At 36.8% G+C, this 18,574-nt stretch overlaps 1 protein-coding gene across 1 annotated transcript in view; it reads left to right on the top strand.

The window, feature by feature from the left end:
* Positions 1 to 10,226: 10,226 nt before the first annotated feature.
* Positions 10,227 to 18,574, top strand: part of CNTLN (centlein) — a 247,837-nt gene continuing 239,489 nt past the window's right edge. Inside the window, exons 1-2 of the mRNA XM_010988164.3 lie at positions 10,227 to 10,652; positions 16,938 to 17,026. Coding sequence (XP_010986466.3) covers positions 10,293 to 10,652; positions 16,938 to 17,026 — 449 coding nt within the window. The 5' untranslated portion in view covers positions 10,227 to 10,292. The remainder of the gene's footprint in view (positions 10,653 to 16,937; positions 17,027 to 18,574) is intronic.

Genomic DNA, 18,574 nt, shown 5'->3' with positions numbered 1-18,574 from the left:
TAAAGTAAAGATGCTGTTTCTGGAATGTGCCAAAGCCAAGAAAGTCTAGACAAAACTAGAAATATCACAGAGCTTTCTGTAATTTTGCACATGTACAGCAGAGGGCACTAATATAATTATAGTGGTTGGACCTGATGGGAGTAATTATCTGTGATTCTGGGATTCGTCGGAAGTAGTAAACTAGAAAGTCTTTCTCATCTTCATCAGTAAATAGTTTCCTCCTATCTAAATAGGGAAATTCTTTGCATGAAATTTACTTAATTTTTATAGCTAAAGGGCCATAATAATAGAAAGTTAATGTTGATTATTCCCTAAGAAATCAACAACACAACGAGTGATCTTTGAACATCATAAACCAGCTTCCTCAGAAGACTAATAACACTCTATCAACCTTTCCCCTCCTTCCTCTTGCTCTCACATAGCTACACTCACCTAAATACGTCTTCTCCCAAAACACCGTCCCAGAAATCTAAAAGTGGAAAAACTTTTGGCTATGTTAGCAGCTTTTTATGATACAATTGAAGCATTGTCTGATGGTAATGATCTCCACAAGGTGATGGAAACTTTGAGACAAGTGGAAAGACCAACAATTAGCTGTTGTGAAAGAATGGGAGAGTTAACAGAGAGCACACTCAAATATGTTGTTTCATCACAAAGAGGGAGAACAGATGGTCAAACAGTTCTGTCATCTTCATTTTCTAGGTAAAATTAATAGAAAATTGCTATCCCTAGCAAAGCATGAAATATGAATCGCAGAGAAAAAAAAATCTTGCTTTTTGAAATCAACTGTGATAGATGTATGGGCTTTGCTTTCCAGAAGACCACCATATCCTTCTTTCCCCACTGCAAATACCCTGGTGCACCACCATCGTCTCTTGTTTGAATTGGTCTTCTGCTTCTATTCCCTTTTTCCTAATCTCATAATCCATTCTTCCCTTAACAGAGTGATCTTTTATTAATGTAGTGAAATCATCTCTAACCTTTGCTTAAAATCCTTTAATAGTTTCCTATTAGTCTTAGAACAAAATCCAAACTCCTTCCTTCATTTTAAACCACAATTCCTTTCACTTTAACTCCAGTCCTAGTTGCTTCCTTTCTGTTTTTAGAACATACCAAGCACTTTTGATCCTCAGGCCTTTTGCAATTGCCATTCACACTTCAAACTCTCTAAATGATTGTTTTTTTCCCTCATTTTTCCAGTTTCGCTTAAATTCCATTTCTCCAGAGAGACATTTTCCTAATCAATCTAACAAAAGTAGTCCCTACCCAGATACTCTGTATCTCATCACACACACTTTCCTTTCCTTTCTAGCAATTATCACGCTACCTTTTTTTTTTAAGTTGTTTATCTTTCTGTCAATTGTCTTTCCCTATTTTGAGTTCCATGAAGGTAGGAACTGGTTGACCTTTTCCCTTCTGTATCTCCAGCACTAAGCTTCTAGCAGATAATAGGTACTCATAGATAATCTGACTCACTAATTAGATAATTGTGAGATATCTTTTGCATTCCGGAAGCAATGCCTAGGATGATTTTTTTTTTTTAACAGGAATGATTCTTAATTCGGGCTGCATGTTATACTCACTTGGGGAATTTTTTTAAAATAACAACTTCTGGGACCCACATCACAGCCATTAAATCAGAATCTCTAGAGATAGGACCCAGGTATCATTTGAAAAGATCCTTTAGTTGATCTAATCTACAACCAACATGGGAAAAACACTGGGTAACTATTGCTCCCTTCTTTTTAAACTCCAGATCAGCTCCTTTGTTATTTCATTAACATCTTTTAGTATGATTCCTTTTCAAATGATTTCTTTAAGAAATGTTTCTGGGGAGACCATGGTCCTTTTGTGGTTTTTACCAAATGCTTTATAAAAACGACTTCAAATTTGGAATTTATTTATGGACCACAAAACTTGTTCCCTGGTCATGTGGATACTTCTATCCATTTGGGAATGGGCTTCTTTGGGGTTTCAGGATACAGACGTTTCCTGGGAAATTGTTATGTGGATGTGTCAGCCTATGAAGTGCTGCAATATTTGGATTTCACTCAAAAGCTTTTTCTTTTTACTCATACTTTCACATTCCCTGTTGTCTGATAGCTTCCCAGACATGTGCATGGTGTGCTTCCTACTTAATTGAAGTTACTATCATTTGCTTAAATGTTCCTTACTGGAAATGCTTCCCCTGAGCACTCTACGTAAAATGCGGCTCAACCACTGCCTTCATTCACTCTTCCCTTACCTTGCTTTATTTCTGTTTACATAAGTTTTCACTAATTAACAAGTACATTTACTAGTTTATGACGTGTTTTCTCCTACTAGAATATACGGTCCCTAAAAGTTAGGATTGTGACTGTTCATTGCTGTATTCCTAGCAATGTTCAGTATGTATTTGCTGAAAAAATGAAGGAATGAATGAACAATGTTCTGGCAAGGACGTCCCAAAATTGATTTCATTTTCTCTCTTCCTTCCTTTTTTATCCCATGGAATTTTGGTATATCAGGAAGCATCATTTAGGAAAAAAAATATTGGCAGCACCAGGAACCATTTTATCCATGATTTAATCATTGTATTTTCCCCCAGTAGTAGTTAACATGCATGCAATCTATTTATCTCAGATACTGACTTTGATAAAAAAAATTACCCGTAAAAATGTTCCCTGTTCATAGCAAAGCAGTGTCCACTAATGTGAGACATAATTAACAACCATCAGGAATGCCTGGTAATTGCTGAAGGCAAGACTTTCTTTGGCTTATAGGGAGCTAGTTGAGAGACATTTCTCAAGTACTTCCTTTGTTAGGGTGTGTGATAGCTGTGAGGTATACAGAAAAAAGAAAGGCATTTTCTGCCTTCTAGGATCTTACAATTTATTTTGAGTTATAAACCATATGTGTATGAAATGTGAGAATAGTACAATTATGAGATATGCAAAATAAAAGATAGATGCAAAATGAAAATTGAATAATATTATCTTGGGAGATTGTATGTCTATTTATCCATATATATGCATATCTCAAATTAGATAAAGTGGCCTAGAATTTCTGGAAAGAGTTTTAATGCAGAATGTGAAAGCAATAAAGAAAGCAGATGAATTCCCTCTGGTGTTTTTCTGTTCACAAGGCCTGTACTCTTTTTTTTTTTTAAATTTTTTATTGATTGATAATCATTTTACAGTGTTGTGTCAAATTCCAGTGTAGAGCACAATTTTTCAGTCATACATGAACATATATATATTCATTGTCACATTTTTTTCTCTGTGACTACCATAAGATCTTGTGTATATTTCCCTGTGCTATACAGTATAATCTTGTTTATCTGTTCTACAATTTTGAAATCCCGTCTATCCCTTCACATCCTCCGCCCCCTTGGCAGCCACAAGTTTGTATTCTATGTCTATGAGTCTGTTTCTATTTTGTATTTATGCTTTGTTTTTGTTTTTGTTTTCTTTTAGATTCCACATATGAGCGATCTCATATGGTATTTTTCTTTCTTTCTGGCTTACTTCACTTAGAATGACATTCTCCAGGTGCATCCGTGTTGCTGCAAATGGCGTTATGTTGTCGGTTTTTATGGCTGAATAGTATTCCATTGTATAAATATACCACCTCTTCTTTATCCAGTCATCCGCTGATGGACATTTAGGCTGTTTCCATGTCTTGGCTATTGTAAATAGTGCTGCTATGAACATTGGGGTGCAGGTGTCATCCTGAAGTAGGGTTCCTTCTGGATATGTGCCCAGGAGTGGGATTTCTGGGTCATATGGTAAGTCTATTCCTAGTCTTTTGAGAAATCTCCATACTGTTTTCCACAGTAAGCCCTGTACTCTTTATGTGACTCTTGCCGTGATTGTTTCCTCTTCTTTATAACATGTGATTTCCCTTTTTCTCCTTTATGGACTTGTAAGTTAGAGTAATGTCCAACTAGGTGTCTTGTGAACAAGCTAAGAGGTGTTACTTTAAATCATTTATTGGCTGTTTACACTGTGTCCCAGTTGTAGCTTATTAGACTATGTTGGCTTCTTGAGCTAGATACCTTCTGTTTACCCCTCTAGACTGTCTCTTGATGGTTTTTTTTTTTTTTTTTTACCCTGCTCTGGGTCCTGGTGGCTGCCGTTTAAGAACTGGTTGGGTTCTGCCAGTGAGGACCATGGGAGGATATGGGCATGAAGGAAGAGAGTGAGGTTTGATTATTTGTTCCTCTGATTTCCTTTCTCTTAGGTCTGTGCCTCTTACCAGGCAGCTGTCTGTACACAGCCCTTTCTGTCTCCTGGTACCACCCTTACCCTTTCAAGTTTAGGCTGGTAACATCTCCCACCCTTTGATTAACCTTGAGGTACTAAACTATTCCTTGTGCTTTCTCTGGATCCTACCCTTACCTTTGTAATTAGTTTCTGTTTTAACTGCTTCTCCGAGTACTCTGTATGAGTTATCATCAACTTCCTACTGGGACCCTGATCACCTTGCCAAGCAGAAAGGGAATCAGAATCTGGAAGTTCCAACTCTCTAATCACATGTTGGCTCCATTGGCAACTAGCCTCCATCCTTAGGTGCTTTCCAAAAGTAAACTCATTAACATAAAAAGACACCTATAAGCTCTCATCATTTAGAAAATTACAAGTTTTAGGAGCTCTGTGCTGGAAATGGTAGTGGGGACAAGGACCAAATATTTGGTGTTTCTTATTATAAATTACATATCACAAGGGCAAAATACCAGTGTGTGTGTGAATGTATGTATGTGTGTCTATATGCTATAATAGTGTATAAGCACTGTTATAGGGAATAAGTAAGCATCATCAAGACAGAGACGTTAAACCAGGTCACTGGCAATGGAAGAAAAAGGTCTTCATGTTCAGGGTGAAGCCGGAGAAGCAAAATTAATGGAAGTGTTGGAGTACTTTTGCAATAATGCCTTGAGAGTAAAGAGTATTCAGGTAAAATACCCAGGGCTAAGTAAGTATCTATTATCCCATCTGTTAGGGAGGAAGAAACTAAATTACAATGAGAAAGCTAAAAACAAGTAGAGTGTTGTCTCACTCTGGTCATGTGTTAAAACAGAGAGCCTAAACTATGCAACCCTGTGTATCGAATCAGCTGAACTCCTTAGGGAATTTGGGTTAAGTAAGCTCATAAAAGTTACTAAAACCTAAATCACATAGCTAATTTTTTTCTCTAGAACAACACCTACACTGTGAGTTAGGACTTAATGGAGATAATTTTAGAAAAGTCTATTATTAGGGGAAAAAAGGACAGTTACTTAAACAGTTTGGGGCTGTTATGTAGTCACTGAAGATGATAATGGAAAATGAAATTCTGTTCCTGTAGCTCTATAAGGTCATCATTGTTGAAGTGTGTGAAAATCTCACGGGACAACTAGAATTGTCATCAGTCACACTTGAATAATTATGATCTTGACCGAGAACACTCTCAGGACTGATCAATAGTCACCAGGAATTACTCAAACAAAATTGTATTGCAGTCATCCCTCAGTATCCTCAGGGAACTGGTTCCAGCACCAACCCTCCCTCCCCCACCCCATGGATGCCAAAATCTGCTGATGCTTAAGTCCCTTTTATAAAATGAAGGTGTATTTACATATAACTTGTGCACATCCTCCCATATGCTTGCTTGCTTGCTTTATTTATTTATTTATTTATTTATTTATTTATTTATTTAACATTTTTTTATTGAGTTATAGTTTACAATGTTGTGTCAACTTCCCGTGTAAAGCACAATTTTTCAGTTATACATGAACCTACATACATTCATTGTCAGATTCTTTTTTGCTGTGAGCTACCACAAGATCTTGTATATATTTCCCTGTGCTATACAGTATAATCTTGTTTATCTATTCTACATATGCCTGTCTACAAATTTCAAACTCCCAGTCTGTCCCTTCCCACCCTACTCCCCACTGCAACCACAAGTTTGTATTCTATGTCTATGAGTCTGTTTCTGTTTTGTATTTATGCTTTGTTTTTTTTTAGATTCCACATATGAGCGATCTCATATGGTATTTTTCTTTCTCTTTCTGGCTTACTTCACTTAGAATGACATTCTCCAGGGACATCCATGTTGCTGCAAATGGTGATATGCTGTCATTTTTATGGCTGAATAGTATTCCATTGTATAAATATACCACCTCTTCTTTATCCAGTCATCTGTCCATCTGATGGACATTTAGGCTGTTTCCATGTCTTGGCTATTGTAAATAGTGCTGCTATGAACATTGGGGCACAGATGTCTTTTAGAAGTAGGGTTCCTTCTGGATATATGCCCAGGAGTGGGATTTCTGGGTCATATGGTAAGTCTATTCCTAGTCTTTTGAGGAATCTCCATACTGTTTTCTACAGTGGCTGCACCAAACTGTATTCCCACCAGCCATGTAGGAGGGTTCCCTTTTCTCCACAGCCTCTCCAGCATTTGTCATTTGTGGACTTTTGAATGATGGCCATTCTGGCTGGTGTGAGGTGATACCTCATCATAGTTTTGATTTGCATTTCTCTGATAATTAGTAATATTGAGCATTTTTTCATGTGCCTATTGATAATTTGTATTCCATATACTTTAAATCATCTCTAGATTACTTGTAATACTAATACAATGTAAATGCTATGTAAGTAGGTGCTGGCATGTGGCAAATTCAAATTTTGCTTTTTGCAGCTTTCTGGAAGTTTTTTCCAAATATTTTTTATTTGAGGTGGAACCAGTGGATACAGAGGGCCAACATTATTTGTTAGCACAGAACAATTTTCTTGGTTTACCTTAACTAACTCCTGGATTGCAGTCTGTCCACAGGAGACTGATATGATATGTTTGCAACTGATTCAAGTGTCACATTGATACATTCTAGCTTGTAGGGTTCTCTTTTAATGTTGAAGGAGTAGGTGGCAGGCTATTCTTGATTTGAATCCCCAGCATATGGCAAAACTCTCAAAATGATACAAAAGAAATCTATTATATTTAAGATCTTACAAATACCTAATGATGGTTTAAAATTTAACAAATAAACCTGTTGATGAAATAAATAAAGATTATACCAAATTGGTAAGAATTAAAAAACATGTCTTAAAATTTGGCATTCTCTCTGAACAAGAAACATAAAGGCTGAGAAACTGCTAATACACTTTTCTCTTTTTAAATCGAAGTTAGATATAAATTTGTAAAATTAAAGTGAGAGGTGCAATTTAAATACCATGTTAATTTGCACATTTCCTTCATTGTCCCCAACATTTCAAGTATACAATGGTGATATGCAGAGAATTATGTGTTTCTATAGTCTAATATACTTCATCCACAGCAGACTTTATTCAGTATTTCTGAAGAAAAGATCAATTTTAAATGTTTGCACAGAAAGAATTGCATAGGAGAAACTGTTGATTGTTTTAGACATTTTAATTCAGATAATATTGTAGACTAACTTTTCTTTCTGAGTTATGCATGTTAATATCAATGTTTTACACATTTGTGTCATTTTAGCAAATAACTAATATAAGAAAGAACTTCCTATGTATGCTTCTGGAAATGTGCAAATTTGTATTCTTAAAAATTGTCTGTCAGTAAAGTACACTTACAACTCAGTAACAAAAAGACAAACAACCCAATTAAAAAATGGATGAAGGACTTGAAGTGACATTTCTCCAGAGAAGATAAATGTCCAACCATCACATGAAAAGATGATCAATGTCATTAGTCATTAGGGAAATGCAAATCAAAACCTTAATGAGACACCATTTCACAGTTACTAGGATGGACATGAGAAAGAAAAGGAAAATAACAAGTTTTGGGGAGGATGCGGAGATATTAGAATTCTCATACATGGTTGATGAGAATGTGAAATGGTACAGCCACTGTGGGAAACAGATGATTCCTTAATAAGTTAAACAGAATTACCATATGATCCAGCAATTCCACTCCCAGGTATATATACAAAATAACTGAAAATAAGTGTTCAAATAATAACCTACATATGAATGTTCATAGTAGCTCTATTCACAATAGGCAAAAGATGGAAACAACCCAAATGCCCACGAGTGGAGAAATGGATAAACAAATTGTGGTATATCTATACAATGGAATATTATTCAGTTATGAAAAAGAATGAAGTACTCATACACACTACAGAATGGATGAAGCTTGAAAACATGCTAATGTTTTCATAGCATACACAAAGGCCCTATACTAAATGGCTCCATTTAGATAAAATACGCAGAATTGGCAAATCTATAGCTACAGAAGGCAGATTGGTAATTATCAGGGGTGGTGTATGGGGAGTAGTGGAAATGAAAAGTGATTGCTTAATAGGTAAGGGGTTTTGGTTTGGGGTAGTGGAAATATTCTGGCACTACATAGTGGTGATGATTGCCTATCATTGTGAATGTACTTAGCTCTGAATTATTCCTTATGTGTAGCCAGTTTTAGTGGCTATAATGGTAAATTTTATGTTATGTGTATTTTAGCACACATACAAAAAAGAAAACTAGAAGAAATGTACTTAAGTCATAGATTCAAAACATTATCCTTCTTTTGAATCAAATGTATGTTTATCCACTGTATATAATAGAAGAGACTTCATTATTTTTCAAAATAATTTTTCTATACTCAGATGAAATGATGCTCTTCTGAGTGAATACCAATAGCCATTAAAAATGTGCATTCATATTGATTTTGTACCAAATATGTGAATCATGTGATTAGAGTTTCCATAATCTTTAGTCCAATGAAGTCTCATGTGCTATCAGACCTAATGCTCTATTTCAAGTGACGGCTATGGAGTAAGGGTAGTGATCAAAGGCACAAGTTTTAGAGTTAAGTGGATCCATATGCTAGCTTTTCTAATACTAGATGTGGGACTTTAGGCAAGGTGGAGTAATTTCTCAAGTCAGTTTTCTCATTAGTAGAATGGGGATAATAATATTTATTTTACCCTGATGTAAGAATTGAATGAGTACATATATGAAAAATAGTTATCACTGGACTTTGCATACAGTAAATTTTCAAGATGGTAGCTACTTCTAAAACTTATATGTACTTTTTCTAATGGAATCCTTCTATAAAATTTGTGAAGTATTCACCTTCAGTGGGAAGGAAGCCCACTCATCTTGCCTTGGCAGAATTCTTAGTGGGACGGTGTCTTTTCCCTTGCTGACTAGATTTTAGCAGAGTGGTAATTTTAACTAAGTGAAGAGGTCATCAGTGAAAGCGGTCACCTCCCTACTTCCATAGTCCTCCTTTCCCCATCATAGCTCTCCAAGTGTTTTGGAACCCATTCTGCAGAGGAGAGTGTTCTAGCTTTTGGAAAGTAATTCGAGTGCTAGCTCAACGTGTATCTCCTTACTAAACTCATCATGAGTAGGAAGCGTTCAAACAAAGAAAAAGAAATTTAGTGCTTACTTGAAGTTTATAAAGAAAGCAGAAAGGAAGGGGGAAAAAAGAGGAAAAAAAGGAAAGGATGAAAAATAAAGGAAGTTGGTCTTGTTTCTTTAACCACGCCCCAAATTACTAATTTCAAATTGGTCCAAGGACCCAAACTTTCAGGCAGTATGGGTCACATTCCCTCTGATATGCAGCCAACTACATAAAGAAGCTGACATTAAAAACTCTAAGGAAATCATGACTCTTGCAAAACAAAAGACAAAGGGAGCACAAAGGATCATAATTCAAATGGGAAACTTGCCCGATGGTCTCAGCTCAGCACAAGGCTTCCCACATCTTCTCGACATCATTCAGCTGGTTGTCAGCTGTACATAAAGCAGTTTTGCTAAAGGGTGTGAAGAAAACACTTAAGTGTAAAACTTATTCCCTGGTCCTCAAAGGAGCTTACAACAGCGCTGGAGGGATTAGCCCTGTAACTAACACTCCAAGGCGGTCAATGAAACGTGACAAACGAGTTGGCAGGGGGTTGAAGGCGGAAGAATTCACAGTTAGGGATCATTGGGGCTAGGAGCTTGTTAAGGAAGGCTTTAAGAAGTGGGAAGTTAGCTAGGCGCTAAGCGGCGGGTATGGTTTTAGGTGGGCGGGAAGTCGTGCGGGTTAAAGACTCGAATCCGGCATGCGGGCGTGGCGCGCAGGGCGGACCGGCCTAACTCGTCGGCCCACGGCGCGTGCGCAGCCAACGCTCGCGGCGGGCGCGCGGCCCGCGGGAAGCGGGCCAGGACCCGCGAGCGCGAGACCCCGGGCGCCAAGGCGGGAAAAGGCTCGCGCATGCGCGGCTGGGAGCGTCGGGCTCGCCAGGATGGGGAAGGGGAGGTGGAGTTTCCTTGAGGGAACTTGACCCGTTAGCTGCCGCGGCCATGGCGGCGCGCTCGCCGCCCTCACAGCTGCTTCTGCCCCCTGCGCGACAGTTGGGGCCCCGGTCCCCACGTGTTGGGCGGGGAGCTGTGGCACACGCAGTGCGCAGCGAGGCCTCAGGTCTTGCCGGCGCAGCGCGGGAGGGCGTCGTGGGCAAAAGCGATATACCCTGGCGGGGCGAAGAAGGGTCAGAGGGCCAGCGAGGGCCAGCGGGGACAGCTCCGGCTCAGGCTCCCCTCCTCAGCGCGCCCATGGGGTCCATTCGGCTAGAGGGCATCTCGGTAGAGGAGGCGATGGTGACCCGGACGCAGCTGCTGGAGGAAGAGCTGAGCAGCCTAAAGGAGGAGCTGGCCCTGTGTCAGGTATCGGTGGGGAGGTGCGCCCCTCTCCCTCTGCCTTCTGCTGTGTCGCTGCGCGGTCTTGGGACCCATCCACCTCCTCCCGGCGGCGCTGGGTCCCGGCTCCCACGCCCAGCGCTGCCGCTGCTGGGTGCTGGAGGGAGGCGGCCGCGCCCGGTAACCCGACTTGGGGCTCTCGCCCTTCTCCCGACACCGGCCAAGCAGGGCTGGCCTTGGCGCCCCAGGTTTGGTCGTCTTCACTTGTATACCACCGAAGCGCGCAGTCGCACCCCCACCGCCCCAAAGCGCAAGTTCTTTGTCGGGACGGTGGTGATACTTGAGGCAGCAGGAGTGGAGTGCAACCCACGAGTTGAAATGTGGGACAGGAAAGTGTAAACACTTTTATAAAAATAAAACCCATTGATGAAGGAGCCTAGTTTTAATTTCCAAACCCACACTTGTCCTTATTCTTGAGTAGAATTTAAGTTGTTGAAACAGATCAGTAATTTTTAGGGAGTCTCAGGTCTGGAACTTTCACACACAGTAAATGATGCTTGATACTTGTTTATTAACCGCTTAAAACTAATTCCGTACTTCTGGAGTGAGAAATGTCGTTTTCGAGTCATCTTGCCCGTGAAAAGCATTTACTAAATCAGTCGCCTTAACATTACTTTACTGTTATTTGTAGAGTTTGTGTATACTAAAGATAGCTTGGTTACTCATGTTCAAAAGATTTGATTTTCCTTTAGTTTTGCATCCTTACCACGATCTCTTCTCTCGTATTACCAGAACCTTTGGCAGGGAGTTGACTCAACAATAGATCTTTGAGTCACTCAGTCTTCAAGACAGAACCAGTTAATAAGAACTGATAAACAACAAGGTAACTTTATAAACTAACTCTCATCAGTTTAGGTTAATATAAATTCATGAAATTCTTTCTCATAGTTTGTTCTGTTGGGTTCTTTTGCCCCTTTTGTAGGATTTTGCTGATTGAATCAAGGCTGTAAAAACGGCAGTCTTTTTCAAATTAAGTATGTTTTGGCTTGAACAAGTTGGGGAGGTATTATGTGTCTACCTCCTTTTCATTTTCCATTTTCTGTTCTTAACTCGTTAAGGAGCAAAGGGCTAAAAAAAGACACCAGTGAATTTAAAGCATTTTGTCATCTGCACCCTTCATCTTTGGGTAGTTTAAAGATGTGAATCCATGATAAAGGCCTCTGTTACTTTAAGTCCTACTCTAAGATGCTATTTGCTCGTATCTTCTACACACTTTCCCCCACTACCGCTCACTTTATATTTCCCACAGTTGTGCCCTTAGCTGGCCAGGGAACTAAGATGTTTACTTTTTATGATTGATTTGAGTAAGGAAATCAGTCTGCTGAAAACAGCCAAGTGACTCCCCTCCCCCAAATCCGTTCAGTATTATATTCTTTACAAATGTGGCTTCAAACATGGCTTTGGCCTCTGTGACCTTGGACATACATGGACTAGGAAGATGACTGAAGTACTCTAGGAAGATGTAAGAATTGAGATGGTCATAGTTAGCCTAGAACAATGGTTCTTGAGATTTTACAATAGTGACACTGTTAGATGATCATAGGCATTCCAGTAATGTCAGATAAGGTTGGTGGTATCCCATACTATAAAACTTCAGTCAAACCATACTCCTGCTCTTGGGGAAACATGAGGGACATAATAATTGAATTGTTTTGTAAAAAGCATTTAAGTTATTAAACATTCACTTTTACATTAAAAAATATTTTCTCCACTTACTCAGCTAGAAATCATAGTACCTAAGAATACATAGTATTAACCCTATGTTTTCCAAAACTTTCAAAAATTGTACCCCAAAATAAGAAATTCATTTTACGTGTCATCCTAGTAAGTACACACACATACACATACATATAATTTCAGAAGGAATATTTACCCTGTGTGTCATGAACTCTGATACTTTCTTTTAAAATCTATTATTTAAGAAAATGCTGCTATGATCTACTAAATTAATTTCACAACCCAGTAATGGGTCAGATGTACAGTTTGGGAAAAAGAACACTGCTAATTAATTAGTCTCTGGTCATAAGCAGCAGCTTCATTTAAGTTAGTTGGTTTTCCCGCATATTTAACTTACAGGAATTCAATTATGTGTGCTTGGTAAAGAAAAAGAAAGTGATTCCATGTACCATTCCACTCCATTGGAATGACCCAGAATAAGCATGTAATAGAAAACAGTCTGTTCCAAGTGTTTCTCTTAGTATGAATATCTTATCCTACTTTATGTGATTGTAATAGTTAAACTTTTTTTCACATGGCTTCAGATTAGCAGGCAACAGAAACGTAATGCTTAGCTGAAGAAAAAGTGATTAATTTCAATGTGGGAAGAAAAGTTGTCTGGATTGAACATACTGAGGACAGGTTAGCTTACAAAAATAGCTTTTTCCTAAGGAACTTTCAAGGGTACTCCAAATACTAATTTTAAGTCCATGACATTTATGCCTTATTTATTGATGTAGAACCTAACTCCACCATTCTCTTATTTTTGATTATGTATTTCAAGAATGTGGTCTGTTTGTGACCAAGGATGCTGCTATGGCTATGTATACATGCAGATTTATCAACACTGTAGAATATCATATAAGAAAAAAAGTTAAGTATGTGTTATATATATATATATATATACATACACACACACACACATGAACATGCACACATATGTATGTATATCTCAAAGCATATTTCTTTTTTTTAGTCACAGCCAAAAATACTAAACATAAGCCAATTTCAGGTAAAATATATTAGGGTATTTAAATGAAATATATATTTATTATTCCAGCTTTCATGATGAAACTAGCTTTCATGAAGCATGTGATGTTGGAATTAAGAGTATATGAGCAGGAAACTCAGCTAGTTATATTTTTCAGTTGACATTTAGGTGTGTTGAAACCTTGTCCTATCATTCACAATGGAAAAAAATTTAGAACATCTTGTATAATTAAAAGTCTCACCGTTGTTAGTAGCTGTATTCTAATAGATGAACCTTTTTGCACAATCATTTTTCATAATAATGATTAAGTAAGGGGCTAGTTTGTGCCATACTTTGTAATTAAACTTTTCATTGTTTTCCCTGAGCTCTGATAGGCAAATTATTAGTTTAAATATGGGAAATAGTTTTCATATGTTTGTTGAATTCACTCCTGCTGTATAGGTCAATTGAGGGTCTATTATGTTGGCAGACACTAAAAGAGATGGGAGAGTAAGTACTCTGTGAAAAAGACAGTATTGGGTGTCTGTGTTGGTAAAGTGGATGTTTATTTCCATGCTGTCTAATAAATGAAAGTCAAAACCAATCCACTGCTAAAATAATTTAGACCCAAATCTTCGGGCATTTAGTCAACTCTTTCATTGGCTGAGTTTAATAAACTTTATGAGAAGGAGTAGAATTTTTTAATTTATATTTTAAATTACTCAATTCTGTGGAAGTTCTGTAGTAAGAATAAAGTATTTTATAATGGGTAATATTTAATAATTTTTATTTTTAATTTTTTAAAAAGGATTTTTAAGTGCCCAAAGGAAAGGAAAATATAGAAAATATGATTGGAAATAGTTAGTTTCCTCATTTTAATAATGTCCAGGATAGTTTGGAAACTACTGTTTCGGTTTTCTAGCGGGATTTTTTTTTTAAATGTATATAAAGGAGGGTTTTTTTTTTAATAGTTGTATAATCCACATTGAAGATAATATAGCAATATAACTAAAAATCTTACAAAACTAATACATAGAATATCCCACAATCCATTTGTAGCATTTTATTGCTCACAAAAGAACTTGTTTTTTTCAAGTCAGATATCACTTATAAATTTTAGTATATTTAGGTGACAAAGTATTTCAGGTGAATACCATTCCTTCCATAAATTAATAACAAAAGATTTTAATAAGTGAATTTTAATAAAGAAATTGGAAATTTGAAAGTCCTCCCCAAAATGACTTCTGGGTATAAGTTATAATTATAAGTTAACAACAGCAAATTGTTTCTGGAGGAGTCTTTTCTTCTGATTGCTTTTTTTTATGGCTTCTATCATAAAAACAGCTTAAGAAGAGTTTGTTGTTACTTTTGCTTTGGTGGGGATTGAAGAGGAGAAGTGAAATAACCATAACAACAGCAAAAAGAAAGAAAAAAAGCATAAATTAAGATATAAAGGTTTTTCACCAAAATTTATTGATTTTTTACATTGCCCCTCTTGCTGTATTAAAGCTAAGTCGTTTATTAGTAAGTTATACTTTTTTAAGCTGAAATAACTCAGTTATTTTATAAATGTTGAAAACCTGCTCCTTTTTGTGTTTTTAATTATATTAATCTTTCTTGCTTACTATTTTAGGTAGAAAAGTTGAGGTGAAAAATCCATATGAATTTTTACTATTTTCTTTTGAAGCGAGCTGTAAGATAAATTTATAGGTTAACATTGGTTTCAGGGATTTTGTAATTTCATCCACATACCTTTTAAAAAGAGCACATAATGTTACATAGTTTGCTTTTTCCTTCACTGACTTTCAGGTGGGTTATGACATGTGATTTCTTTATTGATGTTTCTTGTTTTTAACTGAAATCATTTTAATGCCCAAATGCTGAATTCTTCTAAAGAATAAAGTATGATATATAAGAATAGTTAGGTATGGGAGTACTTTTCTGTATTCATGGTGTCGAAAGTCTTTAGAAAACAGTCAAACAAAATAAATCCAAGATTTGAGTAATAAAAAAAATATAAAAATTTTAGAAGTAAGTATGGTTAGTATATTTCTAATCTTAAGAGTAGAGGCCTTTGTCTAACTTGTAAAGAAAATCCATAAGCCATAAGAAAAAGATAAGTTTGAATATATAAAATTAATAACTACCTTTTTCCCCAAAATTCTCAATCATAAAGCTAAGGAAGCAACAACATACTGGGAAAATAACTAACATTTTTGGTATACATGAGCCCAATATTAAGATTTCCAGTGACACTTATATTTCATTGACAGAACTGAGTCACAAAGCCCATAGACAAGAGAGGTCAGTCTTACAGTAGGACTGCAAAGAGCAGAAATCGTTTCTGTTTTTGAGAGGAAGGGGAGAATGGATGATCGAGTTAGATACAGTTAGAGATATCTGCCACACAAGTAAACCAAAACAAATAATCGAACAAATAAAGTATTATAAAATGAAATGTGCTTTAAAAAAAAATTAAGCAGGCTAAGGGGTTACCAGAGACTTGTGGGTTTTGGTGGCTATAAATATAGTAGTTAGGGAGGACTTCTGTTCGCTTGAAAAGGTGACATTTAAACAAAGACCTGAGTGAAGTGAGGTAATGATGTACATGAAAATCTGGTAGATGGTACATGTACAAAGGCCCTGTGCAAATAGAGCAAGAAGGTCCACGTGAATAAGATGGTGAGTGATAGGTGAGGTTGAAGGGGTGTGTATTGGGCCAGGTGATGTGGAGTCATGTAGCCTTAGTAGAGTTTGGATTATTTTCCTAATCTGATGGAAACCCCTTGAAGAATTTTGAGCTGTAAGGAGCCCAGGAGACCATTGTAGCGAGCTATGCAAGAAGTGGAGTTGACTTTTACTAGGATGATGATGGTAGAAGTGTTTAGAATTGGGATATATTTTGTGGGTAAGGCTAATAGGATTTACTAATGGTTTGGGTATAAAATGTGAAGAAAGAGAGCAACCAAGATTGACTCTTAGGTTTTAAGTCTGAACAGTGAGTAGATGGTGGTGTCATTTTCTGAGATGTGGAGAGGGCAGATATATGAGAGTAGGAAATCGACAGTTTTATTTTAGATAAATTAAATTTGAGATGCCTATTAAGATTTGGCAGTTTAGAGGACCTTGAAAAAAAGATTTCTGCATGATAGCGGGGAGGGAAATCTGACTGGAGGAGGTTATAGAGTGAATGGGAGGTAAGGAAGTGGAGACAATGATTATAGGTAACTCTTTCAAGGAATTTTGCTGAAAAGGGCAGCTGCCAAGTGGAGCAGTAGCTGGAGGACAGTCTTAAATTTAGAAAAAATTTACTTTGATATTCAGTGTTTCAACATTTTGCATCCTCAGATGTCCGTAGTATGAATAGTAAAGGTGAATGTAGGTTACCAGTGTAAGAACTTTCTAAAATAAAGCTTTCCTGTTACACTTTTCAGGAATCTGTTTAATAGTTACAGAACTAGGGATCAAGTAATTATGCTTTTTCATTTTTAAATTTAATGCAGTATCTTGTCTTGTCTGCTATAGCAACAAAGCAGTGCACTTAAAATATCTTTTATTTCTTTAAGGCTGATAAAGAATTCGTATGGTCTCTGTGGAAACGTCTCCAGGTGACAAACCCAGATCTCACACAAGCAGTTAGTCTGATTGTGGAAAGGTGAGTTACCAAGTTCTTTTTTCATCAGTATTTAGTTCGTTGAATTTGTTTCTCTTCATTATTAAAATGAAAACTTGGCATTAATCCCCTGAAGAGATTAATTTGATTTCCAAATGAATGTTGAGCATGATACTATAATTATTGAATTTATTTCACGGTGTGTCAATTCCCTAAGTACAGATAGGCCTTGTCTTTTACTCATATTCTGACATATTTGTGAAGTTTGCAGGTAAGAGATAAAACTATGACTTAGACACCATTTATTTGTGTATTTTGAGCTATTACTGCTCAACTTTTAAAAACTGGAGAAGTTCCTGTTGTTTGGCTTCTGAGACTGCCCCTGTCGGCATCTTCCTAGAGATGATCCTTCCTAGACGTGGCTCACTTTTCCCCCCAAGATAATTGCAGTCTATACTTGAAAGCCTGGGATGACCTTGCAAGAGTAGAGTAAGTGTTCTGGAATAGGTTGTGAGGTTTCACTTAGCACTCTGTATTACCCTGTAGGGGATGCCCAGTCATTTAACTATAGATCATTGGGCCTCTCCTTGATCATTAGAAACAGTGGAGTGATGCTGGGTACTCCTTATCAAACATTTGGTATACAGTAGTCCCATGACACTTAGGTAGCAATTAAAACACTTGCTTTCCTATTAAATGGATTCCATTACATTTCCTAAATGAGAAGCTAAGCATATGGTTGCATTTTCCTTTTTCTTTATTGGAATTATGATTATATAATCTGAATATCATTTTTGATAACTTGAACTATATTTGCCTTTGGAGTCTCTAGCTCTGGGATCATTCTATTAGTGTCTGGAATTTGACTTTTTAAAAATCTGTGATACATACTTGTGTCTAATTTTACCTCCTTGGTTATTGTGAACTCTTGAAATAGTATAATTAGTTTCCTCTCATGTTCTTGTATGTTTAATTCATCAATAAGTTTTTCCCTTTTAATGATCAGAATTAAGTCTTTTGTTGAAGTACTGTTGTTAGTTCCTCAGTCATTCTTGAGATTAAATGTGATCACTCTCAGTTTCACTGTGTTTTTTAGAAGACTAGATCTTCAGAAGATTTATTATTGGGATTTCATTTGTCATTACTGTTATTCTTTCAGTACCCTCCTCTCCTTTTGTGTACATTTTTCAACTTTCTAATTTGTTTATTTTTTAAAGCTTTCTAAAGTTATTATTAATTTTCACTTACTCTTGATTGATATAGAAATAAATAATAAAATATTGTTAGGCCATCTTTTTCATCCTTTAAGACTTTCATTTTTTGTATTTTATAATATACATCTAAAAGTAGATATATGTACAGTTTATAAATAAATAGACACATATATTTTGGGGTGAGTACCCAGAAGCCTTTTGCTCATAAGATACATAATGGAAAATTTTGGATATTACCTCTTTAATCTTGGAGCCATAATCTTCAAAATTTTAATGTGCACAAGATATACTTGGAGAATTAATTAAAATGGAGATGTCTGGAACTTTCCCCTGATCTACTGAATCTGTAGGAGTGAGGCCCAGGAATCTTTAAAAT

This window comes from Camelus dromedarius, chromosome 10 (assembly GCF_036321535.1).
Source record: "Camelus dromedarius isolate mCamDro1 chromosome 10, mCamDro1.pat, whole genome shotgun sequence".
Classification (NCBI taxonomy): Eukaryota; Metazoa; Chordata; class Mammalia; order Artiodactyla; family Camelidae; genus Camelus; species Camelus dromedarius.
The sequence above is the reverse complement of the archived record's forward strand: the minus strand, read 5'-3'. Positions and strand labels throughout refer to the sequence as shown.